The following is a 24,004-nucleotide window of genomic DNA, read 5'->3' on the forward strand; positions in this document are numbered from 1 at the left end:
CACCTCAACTTTGCTTGGCCACCCACAACATCGCTCACTACCTCTCCTATAACGTTCTCCATTACAATGTTAATTAAGATGAGGACTTGTTGGTTTTTCTAGGTGTTCTTTGTGTTGCTCATATGGTTCTTTGCTAGGTGTTCTATGTGAGGGATTGTGGGTTTTAGTTGGGTGCTATGTTCTTTGTTGGGTGTTGGCTAGGTGTTATGTTCTTTGACAGATTCATATGTTCTTTGCTAGGTGTTATTTTTGCAAATGTTATGTTGATTTGGACAGAGACTTTGGGAAAGAACAATAAGAAGTGTTCATCTAATATATCTACTGATAGTGTTAGATGATGATTGCGTTAACCTGTGTTGGATGATGATAGTGTTAAATCCGTTTTTGTTTGCTTTATTTTTTAGTAGGTGTACAACAAAAAAATGTGTAAAATTTACATAATTTTTTTTTCTAAAATTGACCTACACCAATTAGTGTATAATTGTATAAATTTACAATTGCTAGAGTGACCGTGTACGTTTACACTAACACTGTTCATTTTGCATTTAGTTTTTTATTATTTCTTTATGTATTTGGAGGATAAAGGAAGGGAGTGGATAGTAGTTGTGTGTGAAGAAAGATAAATATTTAAAAAAAAAGGGGGGGAAATTACACTTTACTAACATAAACTATGCTTCAGATTACACTTTGCACCATAAACTATTCGAATGCACAGTTTGCACCCTAAACTATGACCCTTGTTATACTTTGCACCCCGACATTACTTTTACCGTTAAGTTGGATGGAAATATGAAGCATGTGACTTGCACATGTGTATTACTTAAGTAGGACAAACATAAAAGACCAAAAAACTCATCTTCCCAATTAATTAAAAACAAAACTTTTTTTTTCATCTCTCTCTCATGCGTATCATCTCCTCTCCCAAATCAAAATCCCTACAACCCTAAATTCCCAAAGCAAAATCATCTTTGGCATCACCATTGTTCCACCACTGCGATGAATTCCCTAAAACTATGATCGTGTTCTTTATAAATCTTTGTAATAGGAGGTGGAATAAACGGAATCCACTACAAAGTTGAAGATTGTTGTTGGTCACCGTGCCATTAGAAGTGCTGGACATCACGGTGATACAAAGGAACTTACAAAGTGGCTTGGTGGATATGAAAAATCCGAGTGGGACTCATATAAGCAATTAAGATTTTAAAAAAAACCCAAAACAACATGTAGGTAATGTTCCATTTAAATGAGACGCATAAACCATTAAAGGACCAATTTCAATTTTCATGTCTACAACAATCGCCAACCAGAACAGCAAGTGAACAAAGTATAGTTCCCCATAAAGGTCCAAATCCAAAATCACACAATTTAGAGATCTCGCGAAGACTAACCCAATATTGTTCCCATCTCCTTATGTAGATTGCAGTCTACAAATTTTTATATTCTTTATGAATCTGCGGTGGTGTTGAGAGAGAGATGGGAAAAAAAAAACTATTTTTAATTGATTGGGAAGAGGGGTTTTTTGGTCTTTTACGTTTGTCCCATTTGAGTAAGTCACATGTGCAAGTCACATGCTTCATATTTCCATCCAATTTAATGGTAAAACTAACGCTGAGGTGCAAAGTGTAACAAGAGTTATAGTTTAGGGTGCAAACTGTGCATCCAAATAGTTTATGGTGCAAAATGTAATCTGGAGTATAGTTTAGGGTGGTAAAGTGTAATTTTCCTTAAAAAAATTCTAAAGCATGCGTGAATGTGAAGTAGATAATCCAATGAGGAGTATTTTGAAAAGTGAATATATAAAATAGAAAAAGTAAGTTCTTTTGCTCAAATAAATAGAAAATTTTGCATGAGCTGATGCGAATGCTCTAAAGCGTGCGTGAATGTGAAAGAAAAAAACAAAGGGCCTAGTTACCTACATCAAACTCATATTTGTTGGCCTAGTTACCTACATCAAACTTATATTCGTGGGTATTTCATGAAACTATTAACGTCCACACCCACACCCACACCCACAAGTACAAGGTAAAGTTAGTATGTGACTGTGGACGTTTTTACCAATTTGAGGAGGAGCAAAAAAGAAGTCTAAATCTTTTGTCGCATATATTGTGCTCCACTCTATACTTCACCAATAAAATTTGAACAGTTGGCCTCCCCTATTAAGTGAGATAACGTTTGGATTTTAACTTTAACGTTAACCTGATTTCTGTCTCTTTTTATTTTTTTCTTTTGCGCAACTTTTGTTTTTTGTTTTATTTCTTTCCTCTGTTGTCTCATTGAATTCCTTACTATCTCCCAAAGCTTTATTGTCCACTACCACATAATTCTTTTTGTCCTAGAGCTCCTGCTGAAACAAGCAACCTTCAACACCTTTTAGGTATTGCTCAGTCACACAGTAATTTCTCTCTTTTTCGTTTAGTGTAAATAAATTTCTTTTTTAATTTATTTTATTCTTAAGAATTAGGATTTATAACAACTTTCTTATATACACTCGAAGAGAGAGACGGATGGGTCTGTAATTGGTGCATAGTGAGGATAAAGATGAACACTTGAGATTGAGACCGCATAGAAAAGAGAACAGAAGGGGGGGGGGGGGGGGGGGTGGGGGGGGGGGTGAAGTGGCAACCAGAGAGAGGAAACAAAAGATGCGGAAGTGGGGGGAAAAAAAATCTCATTTTAACATTAACGTCAAGCGTTATCTCACTTAAAAAGAAAGAGGCCAACTATCCAAATTTTATTGATGTATGAGACAAAAGATTTGGACAAAAAAAAAAAAAGCAGCAGCAGCAGCGGTACCATTGGGGAATGGGGACAACTCCAACCAAGCTCATTGCATGATAATGATTCTTTGCTTTCTAATCCCATCACACTCCCTCTTGCGCTTAACCCATGCCCACTTTCATTAGCCATACTGCCATAGCATAAATAATAATAATAATAATTAAAAACTCATAATGCTTCGTGTCTCCTCTCGCCTAATTCCCAGTGTCATCATTGGAGAGTTGATCAATCATTTATCTGCATAATGTCATCCAGTAGGTGGTGCCTGCAATTATTAGACCATAGCCTTGAGTTTGCTACAGATTTTCCTTATAACATAACAGACATACGACATACTGTACAACTCCACAAACTGGAGGTGAGAAAAGAAGTCTCTTCTTGCCTCTAAAATGTGTCAACCTGATTAAGCACAAATTTATATATTGATGGTTTTTATAACGTGATTAAGCATACCTACCACTACCTGTCCATTATTATTGTATTAGGATTAACCTATAGTGCACATAAAATAAACCAAATTGAATTATATACTCCTGAGTTAAGCTAGGATTAGCCTAGTTTTATACAGAAAATGTACTAGTAAAAGATGTAACCACAAAGGCTTCACCTTGATGTATGCTTCTATAAACCTACCCATGATATCCATGCATTTCTTTCACTTTCAAGTCTTTAATTACTCTTTGCCTCCTTTACTTTTCTTCTTCTAATTTTTTCATATACTTGAACGGAATATTAAAAATATATCTCACACAGTATTTAACATGATAAATCTGTCTTGCATTTAAAGGCATGATATCTTCATATTGAGCTATGAATATATATATATATATATATATATTTATATTTATATTTTTGGTGACCATAGACTTGTAAGAAAATAGAACCTGAACGGCATTCTCCTGACGCTCTTTCAGTAAACAATTTTCAAGATATCTCACTCTGTCATTTCTCTACAAATGAAGGAGCGAAACACCATATGAATAAGGGGATAAAAAACAAGAAGAAATTAAGTGTTTGCTGTTTTCACAAATTAAAAGTTAAGATTAATTGTGTTATTAGTACTGTACCATTTTATATAAGGACTGGATATACTCTTGAAACCCTGCAACTATGTGACAACTTTGCTGGTATTTCTCCCAAATGTCCTATACATCATAATCCAATTAGATTTTTCCAACATGCGAAAAAATATTGATTTCATCAAAGACATACTTACCTCTATATTCGGTGGTAGAGGACGCCCTTGAGCCAAAAGTATCTGATCCACTCCAAGCACATTTAGCAGATGAACTTTCCTAGTCGTAATGATGATTTTACTTCCCACTCCAAACCAATCGCGACTTCCAATTAGTGCATACAATTGTTCCAAATCATCCACATCATCAAGAACAATTAAAACCCGCTTAAAGCATAATTTTTCTTTAATTATATCCATTCCTCTGGTACAATTTGCTATTGCTATATCTCTTTCTGATAGAATATCAGACAGGAGTTTTTCTTGTAGGTAAACTAGACCATTGGGCTGCTTTGAATTTTGTGCAACATCGCTGAGGAAGCTGCTACCTTCGAAAGTATAAAAAATCTGATTATAAATAGCTTTTGAAATTGCTGTCTTTCCCATTCTTCGTGGCCCACATATTCCTACAATGATGACATCTTTCAACCCAACTTGCAAGAAGAGTTTTAGGTACTCATGGCATATATCATATCTAAGAGGATAGATGGAAATGATCAGATTTGTCGGAATTCGTTTGTTTATGATGTCTTCAACAACTCTACCTACTAGCATAGACTCAATCCTGGATGATATTGTCAATTTGTCATCAACATGAACAATTATGAGCACAAGAAACATCCATGAGTACCAAATTAGACTTGACAAAGTAAGTGGCAATGAAACTGATTCTACGCTTCTAGCTACTATGAATTAACATAAAGTCTAATGGGCAATGGCACAACATATTTGACAATCGTAGAGTTACATAAAAAAAGATGTTACTCTGATCATAGTTTGCTACCTTAACAAATTGTGAGAAAAGTCGTAAAATTCGTATATGTGACATGGCATTGCTGATAAATTAATAGTGAAGAAAGATAATTGAGCAACCAAAAAGAAAAAATAAAAATAAAAAACAGTGAAGAAAGGAAAGCTATCATATTCTTGAAAAAGTTCGTTTAATTGCAAAAAGAATAAATAACAAAATGCATTTGCATCTTCTTCTTCTCCAATTGAAATTGAATTATTTCACTGCACAAATCAAATATAAAAAAAATAAAAATCTAAAGATGTCGAAAGTCATGTTATTTACAATTTTAAACAAACATATATAGCATTCTCTATACAGCTAGAATATAAAATCAATCTAACTAGAGGAAAAAGAAAAGAATACCCATTGGAAGCTCGATGATCCCAGCCGCACAAGTTTGCTGCTTCTGTAAGAGCAGCTGTCCACCTTCTTCGCCAAAAGCTTCCAAGCCTTTGTATGCCTACTACCTTAGCAGCAGAGCCTCTTTGTTTTCTAATATCAGAGGGATCCACATCAAAGAAGATGGGCAACACAATCAGCCCCCACTTCTTCCTGCACCCTAAGATCAGCACAAGCTCTTCAAGGCACCAACTTGATGAAACGTACTCTTTAGAGAACAAAACTATGGAAATTCTTGACATCCCAATAGCGTCTTGCAACTCTTTCCCAACTTCTGTTCCTTTTTGCCTTCTTCGAAGTTGCTTGTGGTCTTTAAAAGTGGGGACTCCACGCATGATCAGAGATTTATCTATCATGTCTGTGATGTACTTTCGGGGATCTTCATGTTGAACACTGATATACACATCATGTAGCCGGCCAGAGGTTGAAGATGACGACGATGAGGAAACGGCCATGGAAAGTGACCTAGAGAGCTAAGAATGCTGTGCTTGCTGCTGCTAGCAAAGTCAATAATGGAGATATGGAAATACTTGATGTTAATTGGAGTAGTTTAGTTAAGTTAATTATTCATTATCTTAGCAAAAGGAAAAAGGCCATCCGCTTTTCGTATTAAACTTTTGTCTTCGTCCTCCAACTTTTTTTAATTCACTGTTTCAGTATTTTGTCGTGTGCAACAATATTTTATTTTACTATTATCAATTTTTGTGAGATATTACAGATTTTAAAACATTTGATATCCCCCTTATGAAATTACATAATAAGCACTAGTAGTGATGGAAGTAATATTTTTAACTTTTAATATCTCAAAATTTTATTTTATCTATTTAACATACCACTTTATAACACACTATTTTTTTTAGCATTTTATTTAAATATTCTTTCTTTATTATTATTTTTAACTTTTACTTTATTCTATGTTTCTTTGTCTCTTCCTTTCTGTCTGTTCCTGTTCTATTAGGTAAGAACAACCACCCACAACCACCACGCACAACCAGCCACCACAACCCATGACCATAATCTCATCGTCCCAAATATATATATATACATATATATATATATATATATTTCATATCAAACACACCAAAAAACTATAGCAACTCTAATTTCTTTTTAAAAAGCCCAATCTCCACAAACTCAACTCAACAACCACCACATACTCACCTCAACAATCACCACAAATAGCCACAAAATCGCCGCAACCCACTGCCCACTACCCACTACCTCAAACACCCACAACCAGCCACCCCAAACACCCATAGCCTGTTGCAAATTTGATTTTTTTTTTTTTTTAAACCATCACAATTTGCCACAACAGATCAATCCCTCCACCATCCCAATAAAACCCAACCCCAAAGAATCAATGGATCTTCGGTGTTTTGGGTTTGGTGGTTTCGCCATCTCCTTTGCCATCTCCACCACAAATCTAAGTCAAACTTTGGATTTAGTGGATTCGTCAATTCAATCAAGAGGGAGGGAGAAAAGGGCTGGGCAAGAGAAAAAGAGAGAGAGAGAAAGAAATTTTTTAATGAGAAAAATGAATAAAAAATAGTCTTTGGAGCTACAATATTCTCTTAAAGATAGGAGTTTATTGTTCACATATTGCAAAAAAATTTAGATAGTAGCACCATCATTGCAAAATGCTTTTTAGTATTTGAGGTGTTAAAAATAGCAATTTGGCTTTTTAGCACCATAAATGCTAAAGAGCAGGTAGGTAAAACCCCAAATAATTTATTTTACCCCTCAATTACTAAATTGAAGCAACATTCGGGTTGCTATTGCTAAATTCTTTTAGAAAATTACTATAGTAGGCTGCTACGTTTAGAGCATTCGCATTCGGGTTCCTTAAAAAAATACCTATTTTAACTCTAAAAAGTTATTTTTATATATTTTACCAACTCATTTAACAATACACCTAACATCTCATTTCTTATTTTTACATACAACCTAATAAAATAATATAAACTACCCAATAAAATAAATATAAAACTATCCGATCTGTCTCTCCTTTCTCATCCTCTTTGATTCAGACTCTTTTCCTCTTTGTCTCTCTCTCTCTTTCAACCATGCATTACCCAAAACCAAACCCAAAACAACCCATCTATCGCCCAACACCTAAACCCAAATCAACCCAATCCCTAACACTTAGCCACCAACACAACGGAAACTAAAACCCACCACCACCATCAACCAAAACCAAAGCAACCACCACAATTAGTCATACTGCCAACCATAACAACCAAAATTGCCACCACCACACCACAATCAACAGCCACCACCAAAACCACAAACCCAACGAAATCTGACACAAACCCAAAACAACAAACCCATCCACCACCTACCACAAACCCATCAACCCAAATCAAAATAATCACATATGCAAATCGAAACAACCACATACCCAAAACGAAGCCAAGCAAAACAATGAACAACCATTACCACAACCATCGATCTACACCTTGGAGGAAGTGGTGGCAAGGTTTAAGAGAAAGGGCTAGAGAGAGAGAAGGACAAGACAAAGAGGAGAGAGAAAATTCTTGAGAAAAGAAGATAGAGGAGAGAGAGAATTCTTGAGAAAAGGAAGAGGAGAGAGAAAATATTTGACAATAAAGAATTTATAACAACTTGCTACAATAATTCTTATAAGTAAGAATTCACTGTAGCATGGTTGTAAAACAATTTGGGTTTACACTCTCGGATAAAGATGGATTTTGACATTTTGGGATCGTAAAATAGTAATCTAAGGATTTTATAACCCCTAATGCTAATGCTCTTATAGATTATTGTAGGAGTGTGGCTAAAAATAAAATATATTATTTGTTATGTCTCTCTATTTCTTTTAACCAAAATAATTAATCTCTTCCTAGTCTCTCATATCTCATCTCTCTCTCTCTCTCCCCTCTAATGCTTTCTCTCTCTACCCATTGCTCTCTCTTTCTCTCCCATGCAGCTACCACTACTATTGCCGTTGTCGCTATAGTAGTTGCTGCTGTTATCGTTGCCGTTGCCACTCAACCCAATCATCTAATCCCTCTACCCATTTTTCCCTTCACTCTGTCGCTCTCTTTCTCTCTCAAACAAAACCAAATTCGCTCTCTATCTGTCAACTGAACCTAGCCAAGCTCACTACCCATTTTCCTCCTCTTTGTTCACATCTCAAAACCGAAGGGTATGTTGGTTTGAAATATGTAGTTCCGCTAACAATGATGAGAATGTTGTTTATAATGATCAACCATACTTTAAGGAACCCATCAAAGAAAACCAAAATTTTGGTTTTGATGATTGGTGTTTATGGTGTTGTTTGAAACAGTGTTATTACTTTTGTGTTATTTATGTGAGTCATCAGGTACTGACATCGTTATTTGCTTTGAGTTATTTATGTGAGACATTATGTATGCTTTAAGTTGTTTAACTTAGAACCTGGTATTTGTGAGTTGTAACTTTTGAACTTTGTTTATGCATTTATAATTTGGCACTTTGCCTTTTCTTAGTAATTTAACTAATTTGTGTCAAAATTTACCCCTTTTTTTCAATGTTTCTTTAATATATATTATGAAGAATCATAATTGTGGGGGAGTGGACCTAAATATGCCCCAAAGACCTTAACCTGAAAAGGAGTCTCGAGAAACCCCATCATCGGAATGGGCTCAGCCTAAGGGCCAATGAGGGATAAATGGGCCTCCCATTGAGAAAAGATCGTTTGGGCCCATTACTGAGGTAATTCGTGAAACCCATCTTCCCGAGGAAACATGGCCCAACCGAGAAAGGTCATCCTCTTAGCTGATGACACCCTTTTTTCACCTACTTTCCCAAGGAACACATCGAAGATAACATACAGCCTAATGTAATAGTCACCTCCGCATTTAAGATTTTTCTCACCTAATGTCAGCCACATTGAATACTGAATGATTGGCCTAAATAGTGTAAACTTTCCCAAAAGTCTATCTTCATAATTAAGAAATGGCAAAAGAAAATACTAATGGGTTAAGTAATCCCCCTAAATCTAAGTAAGGGACAACTGGAAGAAGAGGGGGATTGTTATAAAAGAAAGAGGAGAGCAACAGGAAGGGGGATTTAGAAAAAACCAAAGGAAGAACAAGAGAGAGAAAGCAAGTAGAGTCTTCACTTATATTCATCCTTTAGAACTCTTATTTGTACCTTAGGAATATGATTTATATACATAAAAAGCCTTTATTCAACTACATTTGTCTCCTATCATTTTTTTATCTTCCTATTGTGGATTTTTGTTTCCTATCATTAAAAAATAGTTGTGTTGATCCTGAATACTAGACCAACTCTTAGGTTAAAGTGTTTTTGATCCCCACAATAATTATATGTATTTTTTAATATACTTTTTAAATTAGAAAGTAGGATCTTATGATCCTTATGTTGATCATAAAATCTGATCCCCGAACCCTCTCATCAATCCCGTGTAGGATCTCAATCCTGATAACTTTCATTGTATGGAAATATAGAAAATGGGATGTAGAGTATATTGTTAAATGAGTAGATAAAATATATAAAGTAGCTTTTAGGGTTATAAAATAAATAATTATTAAAAAAAAAAAAAAAAAAAAAAAAAAAAAAAAAAAAACCCGGACATGAATTCTGTAATGAAATCAACATTTCTTTAAATACGCATAAATTATAGACTTGTTAAATAGTTTCGATAAATCATACCTCACTTTAATCTGATCACATGCAATTTAAAATTGGTTGTTTTAAAATGGGTGTGATTATGCATCAAATTCTAATAATTATTATTTTTAGCTTTTAGCACTTCAAAAAACTTCTTTATATATTTTAACAACCCATTTATCAATACACCCTAAATCTCAACTCTTACTTTTGCACATTACTCATTAAAATAATATAAATACCCATTAAAATAACTAAACACATGCCCATAAAAATCCATAACAACCACTAATTGCCCAACTGACCACCATAACAATAGCCACAACAACCACCACAACCCAACCCAACCAACATTAGGCACAACCATCACCACAACCTAACCAAGCAACAATTGCCATTGCCAGCAACCATCAAACCCACAACCTCATCACCACCACTAGCCAAAAAAATAAAATAAAATAAAATCATGACCTTACAACCCAACGATCCAAATTGGACCCACAAATCACCACCATCGAAATCTAGAGAGCGAGAGTGAAAAGAGAGAGGGATGAGCAAGTTCGAGTCAAAGAAAGGAGAGAGACGAATAAGAGAATGAGAGTTAGAGTGAGGAGAGAGATAACAAAAACCACTAAAATACAAAATAAAAGTTGTTACTGTAGTTAAATGTTAAATTTTTTTAGATATAGCAATTCAAATGTTGGATGATTTTTATGGTTTGAAGTACAAAAATAGTTTTTTAGTGGTTTTACAATCTCTAATATGAATGCTCTATACTCTTTGTTGCACACCTGTACACACATTTTGTGGCATTGTGTCTATGCACATAATGTGTAACTATTATCACTCTTAAAAGAAAAGGAAAAAAAAAATAACTATAAAGACTAAAAAAATTANAAGGGGAATTAGCATTTATCTATTCATCAAAATTGAGTCCTGATACACAGATTCCACAGCAACTTGAGGCACCTCCTCCATCCAATACATGTCCTCATTTAACCCTCTAGCAAACTTAGCTAACACATGAGCTACCCGGTTCCCATCCCTTCTAACACAACTGATAGATACCCCCCCTAACCCACAAAGAATACAATGGATATCAGCTATTACATTACCAAGCATAGAAAAGTTCCTGGTTGACGCAGAAACAGCTCTCATAACGTTGATATTATCTCCTTCTACTATCGGCTCCGAGAAGCCCACATCAACAACAAATTCCAATGCCTTCCTGCACGCTAGTGTCTCAGCTTCCTCACTGCATGAGACCGGTGGTCCCCTAGCAGCCATTGAAGCCATTACTTCTCCTTGGTTGTTCCGTATCACCGCACCAAATCCAGAACTATTTTGCTCGTCAAATATTGCTGCATCGAAGTTCATTTTGAACCATGACTGATCAGGTGGGCGCCAAATATTTCCATTAACTTGCATCGGAACCGCTAGGTGCTGTTGAACTTGCTGAAATTCTTCTAAAAATTCTGCAGCACGTTTGTTCAACCAACCAGGGTCCTTGATTTTACCTCCATGCACAATATAGTTTCTTTGGTTCCAAATAACCCAAGCTTGTGTCAAGAACAGCTCCACTTCCTCAGTATTCAGTCTGTCAAGCAAGTACTTAAATAACTGAACCATGTCGTGTTGACCGAGGGTGCATTTCTGAAATCTGATCTAACTCCCAGCCCACACATCCTGGGCAGCAGGGCATTCCCAAAACACATGAAGCTCAGTCTCTGGAAACCGAGAACAAATTGGACATTCACTTTCACGGACAATTTTCTTTTTCACTAAATTAACCCGTGTAGGCAATATCCCATGAAAGACTCTCCACCCAAAATCTTTATCTTGTTTGGCACTCTCATCTTCCACAAGGCTTTCCATACCTGCTGCATATCACCTCTACTAGAGCATTCAGCCCACCCTTCATGCTTAATAACCTCACGTGCCACATGATACCCAGACTTGACAGAATAACCACCATTCCTAGTATGCACCCAAAAAATGGAATCACCAACCTGTCTTCGGCTTAAAGGAATTCTGAAAATAGCATCCACATCCTCCTTATGAAAAATTGTACTCATCAAATCTCTTTTCCACCAGTGCAAGTCTTGATCAATCAACTCAGATACAAACCAGTCATCTACATCTACATCTTCATTGACCGAATGAAGAACCCTGTTAGCTGGATAGTTTGGAATCCACCTGTCAGATTTAATTTTAATGGATGACCCATCTCCAACTCGCCAACAACACCCAGCCTTTAAGATAGGTAGAGCTGCCACAATACTCCTCCATACATAGGAACAATTAGGCGACTCCACAGCATCTAAGAAGTGAGATCTAGGAAAGTATCGGGCTGAGAAGCACTTGTAAAATAACGACTCCTTTTCTTGCATCAATCTCCATCCTTACTTGGCGAGCATAGCTAAGTTGAAAGCTCTTAAATCTCTAAAGCCCATACCACCCTTATTCTTTGCATCAGTCAGTTTATTCCAACTTCTCCAGTGGATCTTCCTCTCATCTCCCACTTGCCCCTACCAAAACTTTGCACACATAGAATTTAGCTCCTCACATAATTTTATTGGGAGTTGGAACACACCCATAGTGTAGGTCGGAATAGATTGAGCCACCGCTTTGATGAGCACTTCCTTTCCAGCTCGAGATAACATCATGCCTTTCCATCCCTGTAATTTTTTCCACACCCGATCCTTAACATAGGAGAAAGTCTGGTACTTTGCCCGCCCAATGAGTGTAGGCAGCCCCAAATATGTCTCAAATCTGTCCACCTCCTTTACCCCCAAAGTTTCTTTAATTTCTTCCTTCTTCTCACAAGGAGTATTGGTACTAAAAAGCATTGAGGATTTCTCCAAATTTATACTCTGACCTGAAGCCTTTGCATAAACCTGAATAATATCAGCAATCTCCTCAGCTTCATCATTACTTGCCCTGCAAAATAATAAAGAATCATCTGCAAACAATAGGTTAGAAATTTGAGGAGCTCTTCTACATATGGCCACACCATGAATTCTTCCTTCCAATTCGGCCTTGGCTAGCAGAGAAGTAAAACCCTCTGCACATAAGAGAAACAGATATGGGGAAAGAGGGTCTCCTTGACGAATTCCTCTGGATGGTTGAATATGCCCATATGGTGTGCCATTAATGAGGACAGAAAAAGTTGGTGTAGTCACACACCCCATCACTCTACTTATCCACCCTTCCAGAAAACCTAACCTCTGCATAATACCCTGTAAAAAAGGCCACTCAACCCTATCATAAGCCTTACTGATATCCAGTTTCAGTGCTAAGGACCCTTTTTTTCCTTTCCTCCTATTTTGCATCGTATGTAGAGTCTCATAGGCTACTAGAACATTATCTGTGATAAGACGCCCAGGCACAAATGCACTTTGGGTGGGAGAAATAATCTGAGGAAGGACCTGCTTCAATCTATTAGCCAGAACCTTTGAAATAATTTTATAAATGACATTACATAGGCTGATAGGTCTAAATTCAGTCATCTTTTCAGGATTATTCACTTTAGGTATAAGGACAATATTAGTATGGTTAATGCCAGGAACCATAGTGCCATTATTCAAAAAATCTAACACAGCAGAAATAACACTATCACCCACAGTATTCCAAAATTTTTGATAGAATAAAGCATTTATACCATCGGGTCCAGGGGCTTTTGTTGGACCCATTTGGAACAAAGCTACTCTGATCTCTTCTGCATTAAACTCACTAGACAAAATATTCTGCATATCAGGGGTTACCTTACAAGGGACTGCCTCAAGGCATTCATCCATCTGATCACACGGTCCTGCACTGAACAACTCCTCAAAATAATCTGATGCCACTTTGGATATATCCTCCATATCATCCACCCATTGGTTGTGAATATCCCTGATCCCTTGAATATGGTTTCGTCTCCGCCGTTGAGATGCTTTAGAGTGAAAGAATTTTGTATTCTTATCACCATGCTTTAACCAAGAGATCCTGGATCTCTGAGCCCAATACAGCTCTTGCTTGAGTAGCAGTTCATCCAACCGTTTACTTACGCCCAAAAATTCTTCTCTATTTCCAGGTGTAAAATCATCGACAATTAGCCCCTCAATCCGTTTCTGTAAGCTTTTAATCTCCTCCACATTCGAATCAGTTTTAGTTGACCCCCAAGCTAACAATTCATCACCACAACACCTTATTTTTTCTTTAACTGAATCCAAACCAGCCTCTTCTACCCCAACCCGGTTCCAAGCTTCCTTAATCACATCTTCACAATCCTCCCACAAAAGCCAAGACTCCTCAAATTTGAATTTTCGGACATTCCTGCCTCTTTTTTGACCGAAGCTTCTAATTTGAAGAAGAATAGGCAGGTGATCGGAAGCATGGGAAGATAAATGTGTAACTGAACTTAACTGAAATTTTTCCTTCCATCCCTTTGTTGCTACTGCTCTGTCAAGTCTGATCTTTGTATTTGCTTCCCCAGGTCGCTTATTGTTCCACGTGAACGGGTAACCCTTATATCCCAAGTCCGCCAACTGACATAATTCCAAGGCCTCCCGGAATGCTTCGATCTGTCCATAATTAGGTGGGCACTTGCTAAGCTTTTCTGAAGAGATGAGAAAAGCATTAAAATCTCCAATACAGAGCCATGGTCCATCAATAAAATCTTTCAAGTGATACAACAATTTCCATGATTTCTCTTTCTGAGCTGCTTCTGGCCACCCATAAAAACCTGTCAAAAACCATTCAAATCCATCCACTTCCTTTACTTTAGCCAAAACATGATTAGCTGTAAAGTTTATTACCTCCATCTTTACATCGTTCTTCCAAATCAATGCCAAACCATCTCCAGAGTCCGGGTGCTTCACAATAATCCGGTTAGGAAAAGGTAGATTTTCGTACAGCTTCTGAAAACCTTCCTTATCCAACCGGGTTTCCATGAGAAAGCACACCGTGGGAGCTTGTTCCCTCACAATCCTGCAAAGGTCACGACCTGTCCAAGGGTTCCCAAGCCCTTGGCAATTCCAACTTAAGAGCCTCATTGTTCTCGGCAGAGGTTGTCCACCACCCCCGTCGCTGTATCATCATCCTCAGTACTGTCACTGTTAAACCTTCCTCTCTTTGTAACCTGTGCTTCCTGCGTAACATTGATACCAGTAGCCTTGTTTGGTTCCAGCCCTCTCTTCCCAAGTGTAGGTAAGTATAGGGCCTTAGTAATTCCACTTAAGCCAAAATCCATACGATTAAAACGAGTCCATTTAGCTTGTGTCTTCAATGCATTTGGCCCATTGCATTCAAAAGCCCAATTAGTCTTCAGTCCCGTGTCCTCCATACTACCCACTATAGTTGGGTTTGTATCATCATTAGTTTCACCCACACTATTCATATCAACTCCCCTAGTCACGCTAGCAACCACTCCTTTATTTTTGAGACCAACCTGCTGAGAATCTGGGATACTTCCATGCAACACGGCATGCTGAGAAACAGGAGCAATCCCTTTATTCTCGTTCTGCATCAAATCCGCTGCTATCCCTGAATTTACGGCCTTATCTCCATCCTTCTCGCTAGGTAATTCTGCAGCTACCTCCTCCGCCGTCAAGCACTTCTCCACCACCAATGTATGACGTGAATTTTCAACACTATCATCATCGGACTCATTCCTTTGGCTGTTCTCACGTCTCGGAGGAGATCTAGGACGCCCACCTGATGACTTCAGCCAGTCCCCATACTAGTATTCTACTATATTTCCAGTCTTCACCATCGCAAAGTGCTTTGCACAATGGTGCAAATCGTGACCCAATAATCCACAGTAATGGCAAAAAATGGGAAGGCGCTCATACTTGAACTTCACCCATGACCGTATTCCATCTGACCCAGCTATGAAACTGCCCCTTCGCAATGGCTTTTCAAGTGGTAAAGCCACTCGCACTCTCATAAATAAATTTTGTTCTGCTTGTCTACGACTCCTCTCCACTTCCTCCACACCTCCCAACCTACTTCCCACCTCCGACGCAACCCTAGGAGAGATCATATCAAATGGCGCACCCCAGATTTGAACCCATAAAGATGCATGGGTCCATTTAATATTGCTCCCAGTCATCCTTTCTGCCACTGTTGAAGCATTAGAGTTGATTATCAAAGGTCCAAGGCCCACCCTTGAGTACGCTATTCATCTCAAATTCTGATTGGAATTTGAACTGAAACAAATTTAACCCCACTTCTATAATCTGCATACGATCATCCATACCCCATGCTCGTCGTAACACCGTCTTCGCTGCCCTCCTATTAAACGCTTTACACGTTAGGAATTTGCCAATGAGACTAAGACTGCAGCTTTCTATGGCTTCCACACGTCCTTCATCAGAAATTGCTATAACCTCTTCTTCATCCGCAGTCAATTTCATATTCTCCAAACCATCAATTACATCCTCAGCCATGATAGCAATGATTCAATTGTAACAAAATAATGCAGAAAAAACAAAACCCTCAGGGCTAGCCTAAGGGAGGGAGGGACTCGTTTTTAGGCGAGAGAGAGAGCTCCCTTAGGCGAGAGAGGTAAAAAATGGATATATTTAATTTTAATAATGTTAATCATTTTTCACACAACTTATATAATAAATATCATTTAAATGTTAAATGTAATTTACTATATATGTTAACAAATATTGTTAAAATCGTAAAAAGTGGTGCACACAGAGGACTTTCTACCCCCCCCCCCCCCCAGTGGCGCACATAGAGGACTTTCTACCCCCCCCCCCCCACCCCACCCGGCGGCGCACCCAAAAAAAAAAAGGAAAACAGATAAAGAATTTAAAATTTAATAAATAAAAAAAAAAAACCCACCCACTTCTGTTACTTCTCCCAGCTATTACTAACATTTAACACCCACCCACTTTTTGACTTTTATGACATGTTATTTACTTCTCCCAACCTTTCCACTTTCCAATGCCAATTCATAATAATCCAATGTAGCAATTCGGCCAATTCCCATAACCTCTTGTCATGTAAAATAAAAATAAAAGATAAACTATAAATTCATTTAACATATTTTCATTTGAATACAATAATATATTAATTAGGTGTTAAGTAAATTTTAATTATTATTACTTAAAATACTTAAATTTATTAGTTTTTTTTTTAACTCTTTACCAATTTTTTATTGAATTCACTAGACATTTTGATAAATTATTTTATGTTTTCTTTACAACTCTTTAATTTAATTTGTTAGTTTCTATCCTAATGACTAAATGTCTGCAATTATTAATTGTTTATTAGTTTGCAATTCTTTAATTTATAAGTTTAAAATTCTTAAAATAAATTATTCATATTTTTATTGTCTTTTAGTTTTAAGGTACTGATCCACCCACGTGGCATTAACCACTCCCACTCACTTCAGTGAAAGACTCAAAAGTGCAAAAGAAAAAACTCATAATCATATCAAACACTACAAAAACTTAAAAGTATAGACAAATAGAATGAGACAGTCAACTAATCAAAGACTCAAAAATAAAATGATAAAATATTATTGTGGCCCTTAAATTTTATTAAAAGTTTGTTTTTTATTTTAAACTTTAAAAAGTTTTTTCTTTTTTTTTTATCCATAAACTTTGTAATGAGTTTTTTCAATAGTTTAGAAATAAAAATAGAGATAAGAAAGAACTTTTTTTCAATAGTTTAGATATGAGAAACAAACTTTTGGTAAAGTTTAAGGACATAAAAAATAAAATAAAAATTAAAACATTTCAATAGTTTAGAGATGAAAGATGAATTTTTAATAGTTTAGAGGCATAAAATGAATTTCTTAAAGTTTAAGGATGAAAAACAAACTTTTGATAAAATTTAAAGAGCAAAATAATATTTTACTTGAAATAAAATAATAAAACACTATAACCCCCCCCCCCCCCCCCCCCCCAACACACACACACTCACATCACACAAAAATTCAGTAAAAGAATTCTATCAAAATACCATAAACACACAAAGAAGTTTATAAAAAAACACCATAAACACACACTCTCGTAGTGAAAGAAAAAGAGATGAAAATACTAGATCAAGCAACGACAAATTTGGGTTAGATAGCGGCAAATTGTTTATGGGTGAAGTGGCTACCTTTTTTGTTTGGGTTTAGAGAGTGAAGAGGGATTGTTTATTGGTTTGGCTCTTTTTTTATTTATGATTTTTAAAAATTTGATTTATGGGTTTTTTTTTTTTTTTTGAGATTAAAGACCAAATATTTTCTGTTGGACTTTTCTTTTTCTTAGAGTTTAAAGCTGAATTCAAAAACAAATTTATGTTTTTTTTTTTTGGAGTTCAAAATAATTTTTTTTAAATATTATATATATAATTTTTTTATACAAGATAGAAATTGTTCTCTAATATAATCTAAGTATATATGTGTGTGAAATTTCCTCTTGGAGACTTGAATTTCAACCTTGACCCTCGCATTCTACAAGCACTCATACTTGTAAAGTAACAATTACGCTAAGAATGTGTGGTGATAAATATTATATACATATATATATATATATATAATTTCTGAACCCCTGACTACAATGTAGCGCTGCTCTAGTTTAATCTAAATTTATATGTATATGCAATTTTTTTCTATAGACTTGAATCCCAATATTTGCTCTCATAATTTATAAGCATTCGTCCTTGTAAAGTGATAATTTCACTAAGGCTATGTGATGATGAATATTATATATATATATATATATATATATATATATAATTTTTAAACCCCTGACTACGACGTAGCACCGCCCCGGGGTCCAAGTCCTCTGCATCCGCAACATATCAATAGTTCAACTTCAAAGTTCAAACCAAAATGATCTAAATATTTCCGTGTCCTCACAACAAAATCTCCAATCAAATTCCATGGAGTTTACAAGAGTATACACGTCGTCCTTCTCCTTCTTATCCACTGTAACAAGGTGCAGGCACGACGTGTTCTTGAGTTTCAGAGGCGAAGACACCCGTCACAACATCACCCAGCAACTACACAGGGCATTAGTGGAGGCAAACATTCCCACCTTCAAAGACGACATCAATCTCCTGAAAGGAGGGGAGATCGCTTCTGAGCTTCTAAAAGCAATCCAAATGTCCAGAATTGCCATCATAGTCTTCTCTAAAAACTATGCCACTTCTGGGTGGTGTTTGGATGAGTTGGTGCAGATCCTAGAATGTAAGAATCAAGCTGGCATGTTGGTTCTTCCTATATTTTATGATGTTGATCCTCTCCATGTTGAGCACCAGACTGGGACTTTTGGTGAAGCTTTTACAGCACAAGAAGAGCGTTTCAGGAATGGGAACTTGACAGAAAACAAGTTGGAAAAGTGGAGGGCAGCGTTGACTGAGGCAGCTAGTTTATCTAAAGGATGGGATTTGAGGAATGTTGCTAGTTGGTAATTCACTCATTCTTTATCCATTTTTTGTGTGGCTAGATCTAGTTTTGGGAATTAACCAGATTAATTTCACTATTTCTTAACAATTTAAGTTTATGCGACAACTTTTTCCAAAAAAAAAAAAAAGTTTATGGGACGATCGGTTCCTTAAAAACCTAGATAAAAATAAAATTAATCTATTGTTGCTGGGAAACTTACCCAAGATTTGGGGATTAAAAAAAAAAAGAGTTGTACTCTAGCATCAAAGGATAATAAATAAATAAAAAGAGTTGTAATGTTAATTATTTTTGCATATAAGATACTATTATGTGACCAGTTAATCAAACGTTTCGCATGCTTTAAATGGTATATAGAATAATTTCCCATTGTTTGATCTTTATGTGAAAGTATAGAAGTGTTTTAATCCGATTTCTTTCTTGACTAATTATTAGAGAAACAAGGCATTAGCAAAAAATTTAACCATCCTTGTCTATTGACGGCTCTGTTGAGCAGGGTAAATGAAAGTTCCTAAAAATGATTGCACTTCAAATGGAGAGAGTCAATTTCATAGGCAATGGCTCTAAATGTGGTATAAAATTTGGAGACACAATGAGAAGATCACAGCCAAGATCTCTCTGTTTCACTTTAAATGGAGAGTGTTTCACAGTTAGAATTTTATTTTTTGGATCTAAAAATGTATAAAGCAACATGTCATTTAATTAAATGACTTCATATTAGATGCACCTTTATATTTGTAATATTTAATTTAAATCATAAAATTGATCCATTTCAACTAAAGAGCATCCAAATACTCACCCTCCTCAATGCTTGGCTACATATCCAAACTACAAATCAAATCTTCAATTTCATTTGGTTTTACAGATAAATAAACCATTAATAATTGGATCTTATATAGCTTACATGTGGTTTTTCTTTATGATGGCTGAAGCTTTCATCAATTTTCTTGAGTGGTCATGATTAATTATTATTATTATTATTTTGACTCATTGTAGCTCAATAATGTTCGCAATATTTTCATTTTGGTCGATTCTGGCAGGCATCAATCAAAGTTTATAAAGGAAATTGTGAAACATATTATGGATAGACATCAAGATGCACACATGAATGTTTCCATCTTCCCACCTGGAATGGATTCTGGTAAAGAGTACCTGAATCTCTTACTAAGTGTGATATCAGATGATGTTCTCATAATAGGCATCTGTGGAATGGGCAAAACAACAATTGCCAAAGCCGTGTATGATCAAAATTTCCAAAGATTTGAGGGCAGTAGTTTCCTTTCCGATGTAAGCAGAATTGCAGAAACACCAGATGGACTACTTGCTTTACAGAAACAGTTGCTTTCTGATATCCTAATAAAAGATATTTTAAACATAGACAATGTTGAAAGAGGAACTGAAGTAATAAAAAATGAACTTTGCTGCAAGAGAATTTTTGTAGTTCTTGATAATGTGAATAGCTTGGACCAATTAAATGCACTCGCTAGAAAGCGTGATTGGTATGGTTCAGGAAGTAGAATCATCATAACAACAGAAGATGCACAATTGCTCAATGTACTTGAAGTTGATGATGTTTATGGAGCTCAGGGCATACAGGTTAGTGGTTCTTTATGTTATATAGTCTGAAACAGCTTGTATCTTACTCCAATAGATTCATCATATGCAGGTCATAGAGGATAAGTATAGGCAGAACCTTCAAATGATTGAAGATTACAAAGATTTTATCTTGAAGTCCCATACTCAGGTATAGCAAGTTTTCTTTCTCAAGGCTGTTCCACGAATCAATCACCTCATTTTATTGCTTTGTAATACAGGCTCTTGAAAAGGAAAGGCTGCTCATTGCCGAAATAAAAAGCGAGCGTATGGAGAGGACCTCTGAGGTGTAGTTCTCATTTTCAAAGTCAGAAAGCTTAGACAGGTATAGACTGGCAAAACATTTTACCTGACTTTTCACTTGATAGGCACAAAATATCGATGACATAGAAGAAAGACTGGATCAAATGTTTCCTTTAAGTACACTGACCTCCACAATGAATGCCATAATGATTGGAATGGGAGACCAGGGTTGTGGACTTGGTGCTCTTCAAGAGAATGCGCTAGATTTTGAGCTGGAAGAGGAGATTATAAGTAGGAACGCTTTGGTTGGTAATGGAGGGGAAACGAGAATGCCTCTCTGTTATGCATACGGGGGATTTGGTGAGAGAATTAATAGAGATGATACAGCAGAAAAGGATTCAGTTCAGGGAACAATGAATTTGAGTATCCCGGGAATATCAGAGTATGGAGATAGACAACAGCAAGAACTTTGAGAGTAGAATGTGTGTGTGTGTGTATATATAAATATAGAATAATTCTAGTGACATACCTTATCCTACACTGAATTTCAAAACATGCTGATATGTGCTATTGTGATTGATGAATATTTTTTGCTAACTCCTGTTGACATGGACCAATAATTTTTTATCAATTACTCATAATTGCACAAGTCAAAAACCAGAGGTGAAAATGGGTATGTTTGTAGTAAGTAGGTTACAGACATGGTTGTCAAAATCGCGATCCGGATCGTAAAATCACACGATTTTACGACCCCACCTCACCAAAAAGTTTAAAATTGTAGCAGGACCGCAAAAATGGCAAGATCATATATAGGACCGTGTAGAATCGCATAGGATCGTAGGATCGTATGGGATTCTACTGATCCTACAATTTGGCTTGATTTTTGTTTTGTTTTGTTTTTTTTAAGTGGGATTCATTTGGGTAAGATAATCCACCTAAACCCACAAGCCCAATGAGTTATCAGAAGCTCAATAATGAATTGAAGTCCCAAATTTACTCCTATGTCAACATAAAATCTCAAAAAAAAAAAAAACCTATAGTACTTAAGTTTAACATTTTCATAAATAAAACCTAAAATATTTAGATGATAAAATGGGATATGACAATGACAGTGATTAGATTAGAAGAACCTTGAATAAGAATTCTCTTTTGGATTTCATATTTGTAATTAGCTAGTTTACCTTAGATTGAGAATTCTCTTTTGGATTACATATTGTAAATTTGTAGTTAGCTAGTTTTTATATGCTAATTAGCCTAACTTATTTTGGATTTGGAACTTAGAATTTGGAAAACATTTTCCATATGTGTAGATAATATTTTGGTACTTAGTTGCTAATTAAACATGTACTGAACTTTTTAGATACATTATGTCAAAAGTTAAATATATTTTGTTTCATTAGAATGACAAAAGAACGATGTAGTGTGTGCAAATTACATTTTATGATGCAATTTTTTTTAAATGGATGGATTCATATTTTAAGTGATTATATAATATACAAAGTCACTATCAATAGGTTTTTTGCTTAAAATATGAAAATAGGTAGGATCTTACGATTTACGATCCGATCCTACGATCTACAATCTTACCTACCTCCCATGATCTTACGTAGGATCTCGATTTTGACAACCTTGGTTACAGATGCTTCCAATGTCTGGTCTCTTCTTTAATGAGATGTATAGGCTACATGGCCTCCCTAATTCAATCATCTCTATCTAATAGGAACACCAAGTTCTTGTCCCATTTTGAAGGACTATGGAAAACGCTTGGTACTACTCTCAACTATTGTACTTCGTTTTCTCCTCAAACAGATGGACAAACTGAGGTCACTAACCAGAGCTTAGACAATTTACTTAGGTTCCTAACTGGCGAGAACCCTAGAGAATGGGAGGCTATACTTCCATTGGCTAAATCTGCTAACAATTCTTACCTTCACAAGTCCATTCACCCTTGCCCAAATTGTGTATAGCACTAAACCAACATGCATTACAAACCTAGTCTTGTTAAATTTTAGACCTCTGTAAACTCAAATTGTTTCACCTAATTTAAAACCGAGTTATTACTTAGTTCAATTAAATAGATATAGGTTAAACAAATATCAATCATATCACATGAAGCAGAAAAGTAAAGAACACAAATGATATGATGACCCAAAAAAACCAATGAAACAATTGAGTTTCAAAGAAAAAATATTGGGAGGATTTAACCTAAACAATTTACAAGGAAACAATTCACTAATAGAATGGAAGTTTTTACAATAACTTTAACCTTGTTGCACTTACTCACGTGACCACAAGTAGCTCTAAATCCACGGACTCTTCTATTATGAATCTATTGCACATAAACACTCTAGTTTGTAACTTTGAGATCTCCACTCAAAGGTTAAATCATCAACAGTAGTTGATCTTGTTGCAACAACTTATTGCCATCGGTACATCCAATATCAATCTAATCTCCAGTAGATGCTTGTTGAGTTAGAAGGTTATAGAATCTCATAGATCTCACAGGAGTAATTCACAAAACTTGAAAAATGTGTATTAGAGTTTCCCTTTTATACCTAGTAGTTTTGGACTCAAACACTAAACGTTTTGCGGGCTTTTAGGCCTTTTTTAAAATCTACAGAATTCGTGTGTTGATTGGTTGAAGAACACACTCAATCCGTCGAGCCTTGTAGTTTCTAAATTCTTCTTCCTATAGCTTGTTTGTTCTTGAAACTTAACTTGAACCAACTTGAGCAATGTCTAAAATTCTTCAAAGACGCTAAGATCTTATACTAGACTAGTTTTTGTACTTAGTTTGCCAACATACACAAACTTAGTTCCTAAACATTTAATGCTAAATATTTAAAACCTAACAATCTCTCCCTTTGGCAATCTATGAGAAAACTCTCATACAACATGTATTACTCAAACTCAAGAACTAACCCAATACAAGTTA

At 35.9% G+C, this 24,004-nt stretch overlaps 2 protein-coding genes across 3 annotated transcripts; one reads left to right on the plus strand and one right to left on the minus strand.

The window, feature by feature from the left end:
• Positions 1–2,651: 2,651 nt before the first annotated feature.
• Positions 2,652–5,773, minus strand: LOC136068469 (disease resistance protein Roq1-like). Of its 2 annotated transcripts, XM_065775632.1 has the most exons (5): positions 5,169–5,772; positions 3,995–4,577; positions 3,846–3,923; positions 3,663–3,728; positions 2,652–3,043 (listed from the first exon to the last, which is right to left on the minus strand). In XM_065775632.1, exons 1-5 carry the CDS (start codon positions 5,657–5,659, stop codon positions 3,026–3,028), a joined length of 1,236 nt encoding a protein of 411 aa, XP_065631704.1. In that variant the 5' UTR covers positions 5,660–5,772; the 3' UTR covers positions 2,652–3,025. The 2 variants fall into 2 exon arrangements, with proteins under 2 accessions (XP_065631704.1, XP_065631705.1); XM_065775633.1 differs by lacking the exons at positions 3,663–3,728; positions 3,846–3,923 and having other exon boundaries at positions 5,169–5,773.
• Positions 5,774–18,595: 12,822 nt separating this feature from the next.
• On the plus strand, positions 18,596–21,666 carry LOC111991043 (disease resistance protein RPV1). Its single transcript, XM_024022815.2, has 5 exons — positions 18,596–19,237; positions 20,274–20,829; positions 20,900–20,977; positions 21,048–21,113; positions 21,195–21,666. Exons 1-5 carry the CDS (start codon positions 18,711–18,713, stop codon positions 21,540–21,542), a joined length of 1,575 nt encoding a protein of 524 aa, XP_023878583.1. The 5' UTR covers positions 18,596–18,710; the 3' UTR covers positions 21,543–21,666.
• The last annotated feature ends 2,338 nt before the right edge of the window (positions 21,667–24,004 follow it).

Source organism: Quercus suber, unplaced genomic scaffold (genome assembly GCF_002906115.3).
Source record: "Quercus suber isolate HL8 unplaced genomic scaffold, Cork oak 2.0 scaffold_116, whole genome shotgun sequence".
NCBI classification, from domain to species: domain Eukaryota; kingdom Viridiplantae; phylum Streptophyta; class Magnoliopsida; order Fagales; family Fagaceae; genus Quercus; species Quercus suber.